This window comes from Suillus bovinus, assembly GCF_016758785.1.
Source record: "Suillus bovinus strain UH-Sbo-P2 chromosome Unknown EDB93scaffold_94, whole genome shotgun sequence".
Taxonomy (NCBI): Eukaryota; Fungi; Basidiomycota; class Agaricomycetes; order Boletales; family Suillaceae; genus Suillus; species Suillus bovinus.
In genome coordinates, this window is record NW_024542150.1 from 24,301 (window position 1) to 44,589 (window position 20,289).

The 20,289-nt window shown below is 45.0% G+C and overlaps 3 protein-coding genes across 3 annotated transcripts; 2 read left to right on the forward strand and 1 right to left on the reverse strand.

The window, feature by feature from the left end:
• Positions 1 to 1,400: 1,400 nt before the first annotated feature.
• On the reverse strand, positions 1,401 to 1,779 carry EDB93DRAFT_1255473 (uncharacterized protein; the record flags this gene model as incomplete). Its single annotated transcript, XM_041453787.1, has 3 exons — positions 1,401 to 1,415; positions 1,468 to 1,689; positions 1,741 to 1,779. The coding sequence occupies 3 exons, from the start codon at positions 1,777 to 1,779 to the stop codon at positions 1,401 to 1,403; spliced, it is 276 nt and encodes a 91-aa protein (XP_041302489.1).
• A 1,306-nt stretch (positions 1,780 to 3,085) lies between these two features.
• Positions 3,086 to 5,700, forward strand: EDB93DRAFT_1255474 (glycoside hydrolase family 79 protein; the record flags this gene model as incomplete). The annotated part of the gene is made up of 13 exons (XM_041453788.1): positions 3,086 to 3,383; positions 3,441 to 3,453; positions 3,507 to 3,672; positions 3,740 to 3,827; positions 3,876 to 3,982; positions 4,029 to 4,045; positions 4,098 to 4,243; positions 4,299 to 4,362; positions 4,409 to 4,724; positions 4,782 to 4,791; positions 4,850 to 5,150; positions 5,201 to 5,255; positions 5,308 to 5,700. 13 exons carry the CDS (start codon positions 3,086 to 3,088, stop codon positions 5,698 to 5,700), a joined length of 1,974 nt encoding a protein of 657 aa, XP_041302490.1.
• A 3,846-nt stretch (positions 5,701 to 9,546) lies between these two features.
• On the forward strand, positions 9,547 to 9,756 carry EDB93DRAFT_1071715 (uncharacterized protein; the record flags this gene model as incomplete). Its single annotated transcript, XM_041444980.1, has 1 exon — positions 9,547 to 9,756. A coding segment is annotated over one exon (210 nt), but the record flags the coding sequence as incomplete, so codon positions are not given.
• Positions 9,757 to 20,289: the final 10,533 nt, after the last annotated feature.

A 20,289-nucleotide genomic window follows, 5' to 3' on the forward strand; every position in this document is an offset into this window, starting at 1 on the left:
CCACCGAGCGCTTCCCCCTAATGCCCCGCGCTACTCACGCACGGAGAGAGCGGACAGCCGTCAAGCGCTTTTCTAATTTCGCATTCATCTACCACAGAGCGCAACACCATGGCCTTGATCAGGAAGCACGGCACTGAGAACTTTGAATTCGTCATTAACACGCTGCACGTTTGCGCCCCTTCTCTTTGACGGACGTCAGTTTGTGCCGGGTCCGGGTTGCGCAATAAATCACGCCATAGCGGCCTTCTCACTAGAATATCTGGCTAACGAAGGCGTAGCGCATAGCGCTGCTTATTGAATCGGCTGCTTGCGGAAATCTAACTCCCGAATTCGAACCTAAACCTTCTTGCTTTCAGCCTTTTCAATTGAGTTGTAGTTCACACAGATCATCAGAGAACCTATGAGTCTGTGATATTGTGGCCGCGGGAAGTATAGAAGGATGCAATTCTGCTCCTGCTGAATGACTATCTATACTACAGAAAATCCGAGTTGTTGGTACATAGCCATGAATGAATGCAAATCTCGATCACACTGAAGAGTCACTGACAGAATTGCGATGTTGCGACATCACAGCCATCAAGGGACCGTAGCATAAATGAGACATACATTCACGATAAGCATGTCGTACACACAAACTGTATGATAAATTCGTTGAAGTCGTAAACATGAGTATTGGGTCACGAATGCAGATACGGAACAAAAGTCGAAAGCATCGGAAACAGCATAAGCGTATCGATATACAACGGATGAAGACCAGCTCCTAAGAGACCTGCCTCATCGACATAGTAGATAAGAGTAGTATGGGGATACACGACAAAGTGGAGGCATCGGATACAAAAGTATCCACCATCGACACTTTGTGAATGTATGAGACATACACTCACGATAAGCATGTCGTACACACGAGCTGTATGGTAAAGTCGTAAAAGTCGTAAACATGAGATATGATATCAGATAGTAATGAAGATACGAAATAAAAGTCAAAAGCGTCAGAAACAGTACGAGCGTATCAATATACCACGGATAAAGACCAGCTCCTACGAGTCCTGCCTCATCAACGTAGTAGATAACGAGTAGTATGGGGAAACATGACAAAGTGGAAGGCATCGGATACAAGAGTATCAAAACACCATAATTCGAATGGCGAACAATAAAGACCACCTCCTAACATTAAAAGACCTGCCTCATTGACGTATGCGCTTCCAAACATGACAAAAACGAAGAGACAAGATAGAGGGTATTGCATCCAGCAAACCGTATGAGTACGCCATGGCTCAAATGGCGAAGAGTTGAAGACCAGCTCCTAGTAACAGGAGGCCTGCCTCATTGACATGCATGCCTCATGCGCAGCACAGCCAAAGCGCACGGACTATATTCAAGAAGCCTGCGCTGCTCTGATCCTAGGAGATACCGTACTAGAGGCGACGTCTCAATGAAATGTCTCCTTTATCAATTCATAACACTCACCCGTTCGAAGATGCGGGCTCGGTAAGAACCCTGGCCAGCAAATTTATTAGATACAGGAGGATGCGCAGTTGCGCGCGGCGCAGTAGCACTCAAGTCACCCCCCTGAGAGTGAATGAATTGATGAGCGTGAGCTCTTGCCAACACAGGGGGATGAAAGGTTTGTGAGACAGGCTCTTCGATGCGCTTTAGCGGAGGGTTGTCGTGGTGATGAGACTTTTTTGACTGTACGAGATGTTAGAAGACGACAGGCATAGGTTCACGGGGGAGACATACGCGAGCAGCCAAGTGTGCTTTGTATGCAAATGTGCTCATGATAGTAGGAAAGGGACGGTTTGTGAACGGATTTTGATTGAGCGTTGGTCTGACTATAGGGACGGGAAGATGAAGGGTGTCGTTAAAGTGAGTGGAACGGCCTCTGTCGTTGAAAGCCTGAGGAACACCCAATGATGGTATGGCTGATTATATTAGATAGTTGGCGCCTAAACATGACAGCCAGGGAAAGACTCCGCTGACTCACCCTGCGTGCACACTGCACAGTACTAGCTAGTAGTGGCGCGGGGCCGTACAAGGAATTCCCTGGAAAGCCTGAGCGTAGTTCCTGTGCTACATAGCAATTGACAGTTACCGACAAAGTTCCATGTAAAATGACATCACTGGACTCGACAAATGTGATATCTTATCGAGTTTGAGGCAGCTGGCTTGATACACAGCTACGCTCTCGTCGGAAAGAAATAGCCGATGAGCGTCTAAGTATCAAAACGTCATAGGTGGCTGCTACAGGAGGCCAAGTAATGGATTTCGATTAAGCAGCGCAGGTCCTGGAGGTGCGGATCACCTGGCACATTCCGCACAAGACAGAAGCGATCGGTTGCAGCCACACGGTGTAGTTGAACGTTGGCTACATGCATGCTATGTCATGCGTGGCTCATCAAGAGAAGCGGGTGGTTAAAGTTCCGTGAGCTTAGGGTGGAAGTTTGAAGCTCGAGGCCTGGAGGATGCATCGATGAACATGGAAGTTGGAGGCTGAGCTCGATCGACGTAGGACCGCCATAGAGTGACGACCCTCATAAGGGTCGTTCGAGCGCTTCGAATCTCTAAAAATAGCGGTGTGGAGGCGGCGATATACGTCAGGTTCCACTCGAACGTTGCTATCGCCGTTGTTGGTCTCGACGTTCTTGTAGTCCACCCTGGACGCGTCCTTCAGCGCAAAAAGCTGAGTGGTCCGGGAATCGAGTATTGAAAGGCTGCGTTGAGGACCTTGAATTATTTGTATTTCTTTGACTTGTGCCAAGATATGTTTCGAAAGCTCATCGCGAGTAATTCATTCGGTTACCCTGCCAGCTGCCAACCAGATTGCCGAACAATAAATAGTTCGGTTTAGTGCCGAGTAATTATAAGAAGAGCGTATTGACCACTAGTACTGAAGCATTTATGTAACATCCATTGTAGAGAATCCCGTTTTTAATGCCCATACTTAGTGCGTAGGCCCAAGCTTAACGGTCCCCGAGAACTCGAGTTGCCTCGTTACTTTGCCACGACCTTCACCATTAACTTTTTTTACTCTTCATTCTCATTGCCCACTGCTTTTTTTTTTTGATTTCTTGCCAATACAACCTACATGCGACTATTCCACCCTTCAGCTTTCGTCCTCGTCATCCTATCATCCCTCGTCAATGCCAGCGTCACAGTGTACCACCAAATCCCATTGGCAGCTTCAACCACCACTGCAGCTTCCGCAAATTATACCGGCGCTGCAGCTTATGATCCCACTGTACTAAATCCTCCCCCTGTTCCAGCAGGCCTCACAACACAATTCGGAATTCAGCTTTCCAGTTCTTCGCCATCTGGTCTCAGTATACCCCAGAAAGGTTCATTCATGGGTTTCTCTATCGAATTCAGTGTCATCAACCAGATTTGTCAGTCCAATCATGTCCTATCCAACAGTTATGCATACTAATCACAGTCGTTTGCAGTCGGTGTTAACGCGTAAGTCCTGATGAGGCCACTCGGTTCCACATATCTGAACTCATATGTCATAGCACGTATCTGCAGGTTCCCTTTTTAAACCTCATGGCCATCCTTCGCGAACGGGCAGGCGAGATACTCATTCGGGTGGGAGGTAATACTCAAGAGACTGCAGTCCTCGTGGATAGTCTCCCTGGAGGCGTAATGGTGTCCAAAGTCCGTGGTATTACGGGTGATGTGGTGAGTGCAATGTACATGATCATTGTCGATGACATCATATCCAATCACTTCTTTCTGAATACTTCAGACTTCCACCCCAATGCTTCTTTACACGGCAGAAGTGTTTTACACAATGGCAAACATCTCGGCCCTTGTAAATACGAAATGGTTTCTTGGTGAGGGCTCATGTAATTTCTTCCATGCCGTTAGTGACATTTGTACAGGCATACCGTTCAATGACACGAGCAACCTCCGACTTGGTATTGCAGAAGTCGGCGAAGCTGTGTTGAGTGGCCCTGGTTATTTGCTCGGGTTTCAAGTTGGAAACGAGGTATGTCCTCTTCGTATCTCCAACCAATCACCACTCATCACCGCAGCCCGATCTCTATGCAGCGTTCGTGATCGTGTTTTGTCTTTTATTCTAAAAATACCGACGGTTTCATCAGACACGATGCACGACCTTCCACATACTCGCCCTCTGACTACTTCGGCGAGTTTGGAACAGTAGTTAGCGCCATCAACAATGATGGCAATATCCCTGTTAAAAATAACTTGATTGTCCCATCTATCACAGGGCAATGGACTCCAGAATGTTCGGTTCTAGTTCTTTTTGCAGTTTAGACCAAAAACTAATCTAATATCATCAGCTGTGTGGAACACCGGACTCGTCGAAACCTATTCTTCAAGCTTGGGAGCGCTAGCAGTTGAACAGTAAGTCCTCTCTGTGATTTTCAGGCATGTTCTCAGGTTTTTAAAGTTACCCAACCGATAACTGCTACGCTTTGTACGGCATCGGTTCTCCGGTCAACCCACAAGACGTGTTTCAAAACTTCCTCACTCATAACTCTAGCATCTCCATCGTCGCCCCCTATCTCAACTCTACCAGCTATGCACAAGCCACTGGAAAGCCCTTCATTATGATGGAGACAAACACGGCATCCTGTGGTGGCTTACCAGGAATTAGTGATACCTTTGGCGCGACTCTATGGGCGCTTGATTATGGCCTTCAGATGGCTTATAGCAACTTCTCAAACGCAATGTTGCACGTTGGTGGACAAGATGTATACTACAACGTGAGTTACGTGCTCTGGGCCCTTTGCATATGTTACTGAGCTACGCACCATGTCCAGCCTTTCACTCGTAAGCTCTCTCCAATCTAAATCAGGTGAGAGAAAGCCACACTGACATTTCTATGTAGCACCTCCTACGAACCAGTCATCATATCACGAATGGACGATTGGCTCTGTATTCTACAGCACAATTGCTATCGCTGAAGCGTTCGGACCCTCTGGCAACGCACAAATTATTGATTTGCAGGCTAACACTGACAGTATGCTTACCCCTGCATACGCAATCTACGAGAATGGTACTCCCGTGCGCATGGTATTACTTAATTACGTATCGGATCCGAGCGGTGCAAGCGATTATACTGCAACGATTTCCATTGGCGGCTCGGCGATTGGGCAAGGCAACGCTACCCCTGCACAAATACAAGTCAAGTACGTGTTCCATATTCATGTAACACCCGCCAAACTAATTTATATCTTAGATATCTAGTAGCACCTTCCGTATCGGAGAAAAGCAACATTACGTGGGCAGGCCAGGTGCGTCTGGTCATCAACAGATATATTTTTTTCGTTTACTCATCTTTTTTAGACCTTTGGCGGGACCTTCCAGTCTGATGGCCGCCTAATGGGCTCCGAGAGCGTGCAGACGATTAACTGCGACCAGTCGTCCAATACATGTCGAGTGTCTATCCCCGCCCCTGGCGCCGCACTCGTCTTCCTCTCCTCCTCTGCATACGCAGAGTCAGGGAACCCTTCCACCCAGACATTCTCTACCACGATGGTCACGAAGACAATGAACACAGCGACGATAAACCCGAGTGTGCTGGCAACCTCGAATGGGATATCTGGAGATACATGGGAGCTTGGGAGTACGAGCAAGGAGAACGCTGGTACTGGTCTGAGGAATTCACTTTCGATCGTTTCTGTGGTCGGTGCAGCTGTGCTGAGCACCGGCATGCTATGCACGTGGTTCTGGTCATGATGTTCATGCTGACGAGTCAAAATGTTTGGTGGAACCACCGTAGATGCCCATCACGACGTTCATGATGAGGTTAAAAATTGAAATTCTTGGGACTTTATATTCGCATACTGCAATTACGACGGTAATGTTTGTATGTAGGAATACGGTGTATTAAACATGGACATTTAGGACATGATTGCTGCGACGAGAGACCGATTTCTCCCAGGTGAACAGACATGGGCCCGCGGATATGTAACAGCACGTGGAGGATCCCAATGGTGTGGTGCCATTTCCACTGCGGTCGCGGCGTCAGGCTGGGGACAAAATCCAAGCATCTGGTTACTAAGTACAGCAATGAATGAGCATGGAAATAGTGAGATGACTCAGAGGCGTGCTGAGGGTGAGTAGAAAATTAGAGACAAAGTACTTCCGACAAACTCGCATTGATGTCTCTTTTGACCTAGTATGAATCACAGCACATGAATAAAGTGCACACTGTGTTTCTTGTCTGGCTTATCGCGTATGTGGTTTACAAATCAAAATCATTACCCTCGGCGTACTTTCGGCTTCATATTATGAGACGACGGGTGATCGTTAAGATGAGAAGGCTACCTAAAATGGGCCTCATTGTGGCTGTTACGCCAGCTCGGCCAGGGAAGCCGAAAAGAGTGCCTTGACCGTCGTTTTTCGGGTTTGAAACCATACGTCTCGATGTAACTAAGTACATGATTTCATATACAATTTTGCAAGCTTGTGATGGAAATTCGTTGTCAACATCACCAACAACTGGAATTTTCCTGGTGTTCAACTGTAGCTGCATCATGATAATACCGGTTTGGAAATCAAAATCCACTTAGATCATCTAGGGCGTCTTTCGTTCGATTTTGTGCTTCGCCTGATCAAGGAGGATCAAATACTGATCTTCACCATGCGGATTTCGGTGACAGGAGGGCTGAACGGTGCTATATCTAGCACGAACGTTATCGTTGTACACCATCAACATTCCGCACTCGCTCATACTACCCATCCCTGAAATGTGACTGTGGTCTTAAATGGTCTCACTTGGTGGCCACTGATGAGTTCAAATATTTTTCTCAGCTATTGGACAGGTTTGTCACATCAAGAATCAAGATGTCTTGATCTAACATTGACCTATGCTTTCTCAGTTGCCGCCGCCGCCGCCGCCGTGGTATACGATTGGGGTGAGCAGGACAGTGTTCGAACACTACTGATATTCTCATGATATATCTAGTACTCACACTGGGACAAGAAGTAGGTCAATGTTCTCGCCGGAGCGGCAAACATGCTAAGAGAGTGGTCATAGATTGAACTGATCTGGGTGAGCCACAAAGTGCCTTATCAGAAGAAACATAGGAGAATGTGATGGATTCGCGACAGAGGCAGCGTTGGTCTCTCATGACTGTGCTATATTTGGTTGTTCGTACCTCATGTTGTGCTATAGCGTGGTGCTGACTCCCCAATTTTCTAGATACGCTATATCGCAATTATATATTCTGTGTACGTGTCGAGGTCAATAAATTGACACCATACTCATAACTCATCTCTGACAATCAGTACCGATCTGGGTATATCTCATATGCGCTTTATTCGATTCGTCTGACCGGCGGCGCACAGTATTTGTACCATTTTTCTCGCTGACAGACGCAGTGAGTAATCCGCAACCATGTCATTTCCATCCCATGAAGACACTCATTTGTAGGGGTGAGTGAAGCTCTAATAATTGAACTTGGCTCAACATAATGATTCAATAGGTGTGAGTGGGAGTTTTTGGTACTACGAGAGCATTCACTAATTGAGGGTTTCAGGCAATATTATGTCCTACGTACAGGATTGGATATATATGGTTGTAGCTCTCATGTTGGGTGGTGAGTTACCCGGTTTCAACACCTCTGTATCATTGACTCAACTGAAATATGATGCGAGTCATCACAATTTTTCGCTTATATGCCATGTATCAGGGAAGTAAAATGTTGTTGGTCTCCCTTGGTATTATCTTTCTGGCTGGTAGTATCGCCTGCGGAGTACTTGGGGCAATGGCATTCAAGAATTCTGTAGGGGGTGGGTTTTACTTGTTGACTTGAAAAACACAGCTCAATGAACAAACACCAGAGGAACAGACACTCTCTGGCACATATATGTGTTATCAAGAATCTGAAGGGAACGACTGGCTTCTGTATTCAATGCTTTGGATGGTCTACACTCTTTGGGAGGTCCTCGTACTGTGTCTTTCACTCTGGATTGCTGTGAAACACTTCCGTGACCTGGGACGACTCGGTCCAACGATAGGATCAACCATTGGGGACTGCTTTAGAGTGCTGATACAATCTCACGTGCTTTACTTTGCAAGGTGAGTTGGTAATGTGAATATAGCCAGCTTTCTGCTCAAGTTCTGAGCATGTCAGCTTTGCATGTGTCTCTTGCCTTCAGCTTATGATTCACACTCCAGATATTGCGGTGTGTCGACCCGTCGCCGACATCTGCGTGTAACCGCTACTCATAATTTCTATAGAAATCAGGTTTCACCGGAGTTCTGACACTCTATGATGCTCATCAAATTTTCATGGGCGTGCAGATGTTTGTGCTGGGGCCACGCCTCATTCTTAGCGTTCGAGAATATTACGCCAAACTCGTGGCCAACTCCGACGCAGAAACTAGCATGAATTCGATTGTCTTCCAGGAGCGTGTACAGATATCAACTAGCAGTACTGTGTAGGGACATACTTACCAGGTGGCGTTCATGAAGGACAATTTTGGTCGAGGATCCTTCGTGGTATTTGTTTACTACAAGTTTACTATATGGTATCTCGAAGTATATTTGACAGGTCTAGGCAAATTTATTTTTTGTTGTATTGCTACTGGGACGAAGATACATGGGAGCTTGGCAAGAACGCTGGTACTGACCTGAGGGATTCGCTTTCAATCGTTTCTGTGGTCGGTGCAGCTGTGCTAAGCACCGGCGTGCTATGCACGTGATTCTGGTCACGATGTTCATGCTGACGAGTCAAAATGTTTGGTGGAACCACCGTAGATGCCCCATCGATGACGACGTTCATGATGCGGTTGACAAGTGCCATTTCCATCGCGGTATTCCTCCGCAGCGTCAGTCTGGGGACAAAATACAGGTATTTGGTTACTATTTATGTTAGTCTCTTGATACCGAGCGGAAAGTACACAAACATCCTTTCAGGAGTTGCATCCAGAGATAGGAATCAGGAAAACCGGCTCGCGCAGCAGAAAAAGCTGGATTCTCGACTATGCCGCGGAGATTATTAGTACTATCGGTATACTTTGTAGAAACCGTGACTCGGAGGACGTCTTGCAGATCGGGATGATGGATGGTCGAGATTTTCAGAACGTTTAAAAGGCAGCACATGCTGCAGAGCTCACGCATGCAGGTTTGCAGTCCACGAGCACTATGTAGTTCAAATTTCTTGAGAAGATTTCGGCTCGGACACCAGTCGATGATCATGATAAGGCGTCCAAATAGGCGCAAATAAGTGGCGGCAAATCGAGAGCTAACCTTTTCCGAGTAAAGGTGAAACAAATTATGTTACCGTACATTTTGCTCTAGAATCATCACGCCATAGACTCGTGGCCTGGTCACGAGTCTAAGGGCCCGTTCAGCAACCGGTCGTTTCATTTATTTATGTGCGTTCCGTTTTGAAATGGATGCTCCCACGGGTGTCACACGCTGTCACACTTGTACGAACTACATCAGATAATCAATGATAACCATCAGTGTGCTGCTCGAGCTCTACAACCATGACCTCCTCATCATCACAGAAGAGAAAGGCCCTCAAAGCATCTCTGAAGGCCTCCCACACCTGCAGAAAGAGAGCTGCAGTACTAGCTGCTGCAGTAGCTGTAGCCACCTTACCCTATCTCGATAAGATTCCCCAGCATGATTCTATCTTGACAGGCCATTTGTGGGTCCGAGAGCTCCTATCAGGTCATCCCTGTCACTTCCATAATATGATGGGCCTTTCCAAGCCAGTATTTCACCAATTACTCCATGAACTTGGTGAATATGCAGGCCTTGCACATTCAAGATATATAAAGTGAATGCCCAACATTACTATTTAAAATGCAGCAGGATGAATTTATCACTGTGACTGTACTATTAGGATTTTTTTGCATCTTCTAGACATGGTAGTATCACCACAATTTTATCACTGCTATGTCAGCCCGCCACCCAATGATGTAGTCCCCCCCAAGATTCACGGCAATCCCAAGCTCTACCCATTTTTTCAACACTGTCAGGGTACAATTGATGGAACACACATCAATACCTTTGTTCCCAATGATGCCCTGACTACTCGCTACTGCAATTGGAAGGGCCGCCTCTCACAGAATGTCCTTGCTGCATGCACATTTGATATGCACTTTTCTTGCAGGATGGGAGGGAAGTGCAGCTGACAGCCGCATATATGATGATGCTCGATGGACTGACTTTCCCATCCCCCCAAATCTCTGCTACCTTGCTGATGCAGGGTTTCCATTATGTGACTCACTCCTGGTTCCATATTGTGGTGTACGCTATCACCTCAAGGAATGGGGTCGTTCGAGTCAAAGGTATGTTCTTCTTTCTGTTGATCAACTGTTCAAAAATGCTGAAAAATATCTAGACCAAAAAATCGCCAAGAGCTTTTCAACCTACATCATGCCCAAGCCCGAAATGTTATTGAACACATTTTTGGTGTGGTGAAGCGTCGATTCCGGCTAATGGTTGCTGCCCCAGAATACAGTCTTGTGGTACAGACAAAGCTGGTTCCTGCCCTCTGTGTCTTGCACAATTTCATCTGTGTCCATGATCCAGATGATGACAAGGAAGGAGATGAGGAGGCAGAGGTGGACACTAATCATCAGGTTGTACAGCAGAGGGTTGAGGATTTTGGTCATACAATCACACCAGCAGAAAGGGCAAGGGCAGGACAAAAAGAGACAATATAGCAGAAGTAATGTGGGCACAGTATATTGAGTATACTATGAACGAGAACTAGGAAAATCTATCTACATTTTTCCAAGTTCAAGATGAATGTACATAGAATGGAGAGGGACATCTGAAATAGCACTGTAGGCATCTGCAATAGCTACATCTTTGGTAAACAGAGCAACAACCTTGGCACGTTCATCAGAAGATAAGGAAGCATCTGTACAAACAGCCTGGATGACATTAATACATCATTTCGGAGTACTAGGAACATCATTGAGAAAACTAGTAGGAGCAGTGAATGATGTAGCAACAGACTCGAGAGCATCAGCTACTCCAAGAATTGCTGCTGGGCCAGTCAGCTTCACATTGGAACATTTCTTATGGATTCCTGTTGAAATTGGTGATTCCAAAGGAGCACGTGCATGTTTCAGAACACGCGGAGTGTGAGAAATGGGTGCAGACTGGTGCAAATATGAGTCAGACAATGAAGCAAGCAAGTTGATGTACATACCACTTTCTTGTCAGCTGATTCAGACTCATGATTCCCTCCAAGTGTATCCTCACCTTTGAAGATATCATCTTCATCATCAGGGAGAAGTGTACTTGGCCAAGGAGGGCTCGTCTCATACCCAAGACTATTAATATGCAGTGCCCCTTCACCAGTTGCATGACAACCATCCATGAGCATGATGATGTCATCGTAGAGGGGGAATGGTGTCGAACACCAAACCTTGGCTTCAGGATGTGCCTAAACAGCATTTTAGTCAACAAATATACAATGAATGAAGGCTTACCTCGATGTAATCATCCCACACTTTGTCACTGGCAATGACAATCTTCCTTGTCTCGTCCCATCTGAATCCAGACAGTTCTCTCAGTGTTTGGACAACAAGACAGTTGGCCTTCAACTGCAAACAATAAATCAGCATGAAAATGGACGTAAAATACTACTGACAGTGCTCCAACGATGTGAACAACTTTTTGCAGTTTTCAGAGCACCTCCACTGGTTTCATGGCTGTCTTTGAGGGCCTTCGTAGCATGTCACAACCCAATAACAAATTAACGCTGGGCAGAGACTAGGACTCAAATGAAAGTTATCACAACAAGAGGATATTGAGCAAGGACATCTTGGATTGCTACAATGTAGATACAAGAGGTTTGAACTAAAGAACTATTGACCAAGACATGCTACCTATATACAACTATTGAAACTGAGATTGAAACTGAGCTACAACTACTAGCCAATCATAAAAGAGAAAAGGGAATTGTACCATAGAACCTCGTAGAATATCAAGGAAGCATCACGTGACCATACCTTATCTTATCATATCTAATCTAATCTATTCACAATCAAAGAACTCGTCTTCTTCATCAGTCACATCGAAGACATGTGTTGTAGGCACTAAAGGTATTTCAGTATTGGTAGACACTTTCACGGTAGGGTTAGGGTTTGACTTAGGTGCTGTGTATTGGCGCTTAGGAAGATTTAGGAAAGAATAATGGTTTGTTAAAGGTACTTGTGACATTACCCCCTCTCTAAGGTGAGTGTCATCACGAACGAATGAGGGTCGGATATTCTTTTCTCTCCATCATTTGAAATCTTCCGTAAAAAGCACTGAGCCTTTGATTCTTCAGTATTTTCCAGCTGCAGCCATGGGATTCTTCTTATGGAACTCCACTAAAGGAATTGGAGCATTTTTCAAGTTTTCTTCCGGCTCCCAAGATGACTCTTCCTTCGGGTATCCTTCCCATTTTACTAGGTACTGCAGTTTTCCTCAGAACAATTGGCTATCTAGTACTTCTTCTACAGCAAATTCTTCCTGATTGTCAATCAATTCTGGAGGTGGTTGGTTTGGAGGAGGATGAGGAATCAATCGAGATGCGTGATGTGGGGTAAGCAATTCTACATGGAAAACCAGGTGAATCTGATATTTTTCCGGCAATTTCAACTTGTAGTTCACTTCGCCAATTCTCTCTAGTATTTCAAAGGGACCTAGACGACGATCTGACAGTTTTTGACTTGGACGATGTTGTTTGAGATTCTTTGCGTCAAGCCAGACCTTGTCGCCTATCTTATACTGAGGTGCTTCTTTTACTCCTTTGTCATAGAATCACTTCATGCACTCATTGACCATCTTTAGAGTATTTTCCGCATCATCTCTTGCTTCTTTCATCTGATCAACTCTCTCATTGGCGGCGGGAATTACGGACATAGAGTTTGGATGAATCGTGAAATCTGGGTTATACCCATTGTTACAAGAACATCTAGACACTTGGGCCCCTACCATTTTTCTCCTAATCCTCCTCGTATCAGCCCTTGCATCATACCCTTACCCCGACCTTACCCTGGTCATCCTTGTCATCCTTGCATTCCCCTTCGCTCTCTATCTGTCGCTTCAGCAGAGCCAGTACATCTGGCTGGATCCTTTTGCTGACGAAGCATACCCATGCTCTGTTCCACCACCTGACTGATCCTGTGGACAGTCCCCTTGCCCTTACCATCTGGACGGTAACCTATGATATTATGCACGATGCATCCCCTTTGCCCTTTTCCCTTTCTCAATCTCTGACTCAGTGCGCAGTCGCACATGTTACTTATACTTAGCTCCGCAGCTGCACGATCGTGCCCCTGCACGTTTCACTTCTTGTTTTGACCTTTGACTCACTTTCTTATCAAGCACATTCTGGTTCACCCGTGTCTCACCCCGAACGTGCCTTCCTTTTATGGTTATGCCCTTTATCGTTTACTTCACTTGGTAGTACGAGTTATCACCCACTAATACGCCTCCTGTCCTCTATATAAACTCGCTACCATGTACCATATTCCCTAACTTGAATCTACTTGGTTCTTGACCTCCTACTCTCACCAGAGTGATCCTTTCTGCCTAGCCAGCAGTCTATATTCTATCTTCTTATCTGCTCATTGCAGATAAGCCTATAGTCTCGATCTTTACTCATCGACTTCAGTCGATGAGCAAAGCCCCTGTTAACTAGTCGGACTTCCGTCCTTCTAATTAATGACGATCTTACGATTAACCTTCGGGTGTCATAAGCCTTGGCAGATACAGCTCATCATCTAGCAGCCGCTTGACGTAAGCTACCCGATTTGGACATAGGCGTCAAATCTTACTTGCCGAAGCCTCGCCAAGTAAGACCCCTAACCTTGGGCTAGCCCAAGGATGTCCTTGACCGTTGACGACACACGCTCTGTTTGAGCGTCGCCAACAGATACCATCCAAGTTGTAACACCCATAGAGGACTTTGAACGGACTGTGACCAGTTACTGTGACTGCATTATTATGTGAAAATTCTGCTATCGGCAGCTAAGATACCCAATCATTTTGTCTATATGACGTGAACATGCACAAATATTGTTTGACTTCTTGATTTACGTTTTCAGTCTGTCCATTGGTTCTGGGATGATAAGAGGTCGACGCAGACCATTTTGTTCCTAATCTTTTTGACATTTGTCCCATAAACTTCGATATGAACTGAGTTCCTCTATCTGAAATCACTTCCTTTGGTGTTCCATGATGTTTCCATACATTTTTCAGAAATAGCTCGGCAATACCCTTTGAGTCTACATCCTTAGTGGTGGGAATGAAGTGTGCTTGTTTCAAAAATTGATCAACAACTACAAAAATGCTGTCACACCCTTCACTCTTCGGCAGGTCTACTATCAGGTCACAGGTGATTGTTTGCCAAGGTCCTTCTGGAACTTCATTTGGCTGTAAAGGCCCCGTTGGTTTACTCGGAAGCACTTTCATTTGTTTGCACCTATCGCAACTGTCTACGTAATTGTGGACATACTTCGTCATTGAAGGCCACCAATAATTTCTGGAAATCAATTCTAAGGTCTTAGTTCATCCAGGATGTCCAGCCGGTGGAGAGTTGTGAAACAACTCTAATATCTCTCGGCGGATCTCCTTGTCATTTGGAACATAGACTAATCCTCGGAATAACACCAATCCATCCTCCACATTCCACTCTTTGATTCCTCTATGCAACTGAACCGGTGCTGCTTTTAGCGTTTCCTAGTGCTTTAACAACTTCAGGTTCTTGTTCTGTGCATTTTCGTATTTTTTGGAGTAAATGTTTCTTTCCATGCACCAAAACTGGGCCTCTTTTAGCAGCTTTCACAGTAAAGAATTCCGGTTTCAAAAGAATGCGATTTGAGTTATCGTTTTCTACCCCCCTCTATGGTCTGATCTCCAAGAAAGACAGTCTGCTTTGTCATTAACCACTGCCAGGCTTATGTTGGAGTGTAAATTCATACTCCACTAGGAAAAGACTCCATCTAGCTTGCCTTCTGGTCAACTTCTGACTTGTCATGAAATATTCAAGGTTCTTATGATCTGTCCATATTTCAACTGGGTGAGGTGCTCCCTGCACATAGTGCCTCCACTCTTCCAACACTCTAATGATCGCTAATAACTCTTTATCGTGAATGTTGTAATTTCTTTCTGCATCATTCATTGATTTAGAGTAATATGCTATTGGATGCCATAATCCATCTTCCATCAGTTGAGAAAGGACCGCTCCTGTTGCATAATTGGAAGCATTGGTCTCTATTTTCTTTTTCTTCTCAACATCTGGCATGACTAGGATGTGTTACAAGAACATCTAGACGCTTGGGCCCCTACCATTTTTCTCCTAATCCTCCTCGTATCAGCCCTCGCATCATACCCTTACCCCGACCTCACCCTAGTTATCCTCGTCATCCTCACATTCCCTTTCGCCCTCTACCTGTCGCTTCAGCAAAGCCAGTACATTTGGCCGGACCCTTTCGCTGACAAAGCATACCCATGCTCCGTTTCACCACCTGACTGATCCTATGGACAGTCCCCTTGCCCTTACCGTCTGGACGGTAACCTATGACACGATGCACGACGCATCCCCTTTGCCCTATTCCCTTTCTTGATCTCTGACTCGGTGCGCAGTCGCACATGCGACTTATACTTAGATCCGCAGCTGCACGATCGTGCCTCTGCGCGTTTCACTTCTTATTTTGATCTTTGACTCACTTTCTTATCAAGCACGTTCTACCTCGACCAAACGTGCCTTCCTGTTATAGTCATACCCTTTACCGATTGCCTCTCCCGGTAGTACGAGTTATCACCCACTAATACGTCCTCTGTCCTCTATATAAACTCGCTACCATGTACCATATTCCCTAACTTGAATCTACTTGGTTCTTGACCTCCTACTCTCACCAGAGTGATCCTTTCTGCCTAGCCAGCAGTCTATATTCTATCTTCTTATCTGCTCTTCGCGGATAAGCCTATAGTCTCGACCTTTACTCATCGACTTCGTCGACGAGCAAAGCCCCTGTTAACTAGTCGGACTTCTGTCCTTCTAATTAACGACGATCCTTACGATTAACCTTCGGGTGTCGTAAGCCTAGGCCGATATAGCTTATCGTCTCGCACCCGCGTGACATAAGCTACCCGATTTGGACATAGGCGTTAAATCGTACTTGCCGAAGACACGCCAAGTACGACCCCTAACCTTGGGCTAGCCCAAGGACGTCCACAGACCGTTGACGACACAAGCTCTGTTTGAGCGTCGCCAACAGATACCATCCAAGTCGTAACAGGATGGGAGCTTCTGTGAAACATTTCTTTAATTCGTCAAAAGCTCTTTGCTGTTTTTCCGTCCAATCCCATTTGACATCTTTTCTCAGCAAATCATTCATTGGTCTGGCTATATCTGAGAACCCAAGTATGAATCTTCAATAGAAGTTGGCAAAGCCCATGAATGCTTGGATATCTTTTATGCATTTGGGAACAGGCCATTTCAATACTCCTTCTACTTTCACAGGGTCCATCAACACATTGCCTTCTTCCACAATCAATCTGAGGAATTCAACTTTAGACTGTTCGAAGCTACATTTCTCAGGCTTCAAAAACAGGTCATTCTCCTTCAACCGTTTAAGGACTTCTCGTACCACCTTTCGGTGCTGCTCCTTATTTCCATTTGTAAAGACCATTATATCATCAATATAGACAACTACTGTTTTGCCATCTATTAGGTCTCTCAGAATTTCATTCATCATTGTTTGGAAGGTTGCAGGTGAGTTTGTGAGTCCAAAATACATCACAGTCAGTTTGTGGTGACCAAACATTGTTTTGAAGGCTGCCTTTCACTCATCTCCTGCTTTCATGTGAATATTGTTGTACCCCCATTGTACATCCATCTTAGAGTACATTGTGGTACTGGTTAAAGCATCAATCAAGTCTTGAGATCTCAGTAGCGGATACACATTTTTAACCGTCTTCTCTACTGGAGATTGTGAATCTCTAATACGTCCCAGTGCAGTCTCAGTTTTCAACCATTCCTTCAGTGTATCCATCTCTTTAGGTGACAACGGATACGGTTTCACATTTGGTGGAAGATCACTCTCATCTTTAAGATCTATCGCATGATCCCACTTCTTTCTTTTAGGGAATCACTTAGACTCTTCTTCTGAGAATACTCCCAGGTAATCATGAAGCCAGTCGGGTACCATTTCTTCTACCGACTGCTTCTTCTTAGTAGCTTCTTCTGCTACTTTTTGCTCCATGGCAACCAAGGCTTTATAACAAATCCATAGTCTCTCTGGACTCTCTTCGTCTTCTATTTCCTCAACTGTCGCCCTCTTCATTGACATATCTTCTTCATCCCCGTCTTCATCGTCCGTAGGAATCAGATCAGGTACATCATCTATCTTTTTTTCTTTTTTTCTTCTTTTTTTGTCTTTTTTCTTTTTTTGTTTCACATTTTACAGGGCATCGAGAAAGTGCGAATTGTCCTGCATTCCAGTCAATCTCTGGATTATGATATCTCAGCCAATCTATACCGATAATGACATCATCACTTCCTAAGTCTGTAACCATGAAGGCTGCTTTTTCCTCTTCATGATCACCGATCTTTAGACCTAGTTCTGCAAAATGAGTCATCGATCCAGTGGCACTTAGCAATCCATCAATGTCCCTGACTGAAATGGGTCTTAATAATTTATGGCATTTCACACTGTTCTTTTCCACAAACTTTCCACTGATAAATAGTGTTGATGCACCGCAATCCACAAGTGCTTTTACATCTGCTTGTCGGTTCTTTCCTTTCAACATTATTGGAATATACAAATGCTCATATTTGGATCTAATATGTACTTCTGATACATCTTGGAACATAGAGAGAATAGAGAAACGATTGTTCAGGTCTAGGTCTGCAGACTTTGACTTCAACCCCTTTAAAAATCCTTGCCTTTGTTAGAAGCGATCCAATCTATGAACCACTTCAGCGCGGAGTTTCCTTCAACAACTGCAGCTGCTTTGACTTGTGCTTTTGGCGCACCTTTACAGTTTCTCGCTATGTGGCCTTGTTCTCTACAGCGGTAGCAGGTGAAAGCACCAGGCTTTCCTTGGGGTTTGGGTGACCCTCTCTGCTTGCCAGAGTCCACATCCATAGTGTCACTGTCTTTGCTAGGACCAGCCTGCCTTGGGTTATTGAAGGTTTTGGCTTCCTTGTTAGGGGTCCACCAATTTCCCTTTTTCTTCTCAGTGTCTAGCTCCTCATAGTTAAGTCCAATCTGTATGGAGTAATCAATGAGCTTCTTGAGGGTGTCTTTCTCAGAAGCTGAGATGTGAGCGAGTTGCTCCTTGATCCAGGTTTGTAGGCCAGCTCAGAATTTGAGGCGAAGGTCGTAATCGGAGTATTTGGTAAGTGCAGCCTTCTGTCTAAAAGCCACTGTGTATTCAGGGACCAATGAAGATCCTTGCTTCAGGGTTTCCAACTCACTGATAGCCTTTCCTTCTCTGTCGTCTTGTCCCCACATAGTTTCGAATTCTGCTGACCAATCCTCAAAGGAAATTGGTTTTGTGTCAAGTTCAATGACATATTTCTGCACCCATTTAGCAGCAGATCCTTTGAGAAAAGACAGGGCAGTTGTAATCTTCTGCCTGTCCGTGATCAGTGGCCACTGTGACATGTATAATGCCAGCTGAGTAGCGTAAACTTCTATGGAGATCGAATCTTTGTCTCCGGTGAATTCTGTGGGTTTTTCCAATTTAACTTGCGAAGTATTAGGGGCTTGTGTGAATCTCTCAAGTTTCTTTTTCAGCTCCTCAATTTCCTTGTTCTGGAGTCTGATGCGGAGCTCTTGAGCTTCGTTCTGCGTGTGCAAGGCATTATGGTCCAACAGGTCTTGTGTCCTGATGTACAGATCATGTATTGCCATGTTGATTGCATTCTGTACATAGTTGGTGAATTCTACAGGCATGCTGATGCCTTGTGGTTGTGGTTCCTGAGGCCCTTGTTCTTGGGGTTCTTGGGCTTGTTCAGGTCCTATAGTTGCCTCATTGACTTCAGCCATAGTGCCAGTTGCATTCTGGAATCTGATTCACTAGTGACTGTTTGAAGAGCAGGTCGTAACGGCTCTTCCGGAAGGGAAAGGTGATGAAAGGGGAGAGGGAAAAAAGGATACGTAAATGGAAAGCTAAAGGGGTCCCCAGTACTAACTGGATCAACCTCGTCCTTTAGGGTCAAAGGGTTCTTTAGTCAACCCGACTGACACTTCCCTAATTACTAACTAGAAAGGAGTATGTAAAACTACACTTTTGTTAAGTGGGAAAAACGCGGTGTGCTTTGTGTGTGCTACTTCTCAGTCACTGAAAGGGTACAGGTCTAGGACAAGTTATCACTCTTCCAGCCGAAGCTTACAAGTGCAAGTCTCACTAGAACACTGTATCTAAATCCTCGTGGTAATGATGGTAGGACTATCCGCAGATGCGACAGTTCCACTAGACTTAATAAAAGATTCTACGTGCATATGAAGAAAGATGTAGGTATGAAAGAAACTATAGTAACATTGAGCAGGCAGGGTCTTGGGCCAGCACTCAAAGTTGTAGCGAGATGCCTAATGTCGTCAACACCTCCGTATACTGGTGGCTGCAATGTAAGGCAGGGCCTGGTATAAGACTACTAACTAATAAAGGCTATTCATAGAAAAGCTCAAGCAAGCAAAAGGATGGGTTTCAGAAAAATGATTGTGGTTGTTTAGACCAGGCAAAGGAAAATGTGTAAGAGCTATCTGGGAGGTTTGTTGGCGAGCTGCTCAACGAATCACCTAGAGAGAGATGGTAGATGCGAGCGGTATGCGAGAGTCAGAGTCTCCTATAGTTCAAACCTAATGTCACAACCCAATAAGGAATTAATGCTGGGCAGAGACTAGGACTCAAATGAAGGTTATCACAACAAGAGGATATTAAGCAAGGACATCTTGGATTGCTACAATGTAGATACAAGAGGTTTGAACTAAAGAACTATCGACCAAGATGTGCTACCTATATACAACTATTGAAACTGAGATTGAAACTGAGCTACAACTACTAGCCAATCATAAAAGAGAAAAGGGAATTGTACCATAGAACCTCGTAGAATATCAAGGAAGCATCACGTGACCATATCTTATCTTATCATATCTAATCTAATCTATTCACAATCAAAGAACTCGTCTTCTTCATCAGTCACATCGAAGACATGTGTTGTAGGCACTAAAGGTATTTCGGTATTGGTAGACACTTTCACGGTAGGGTTAGGGTTTGACTTAGGTGCTGTGTATTGGCGCTTAGGAAGATTTAGGAAAGAATAATGGTTTGTTAAAGGTACTTGTGAC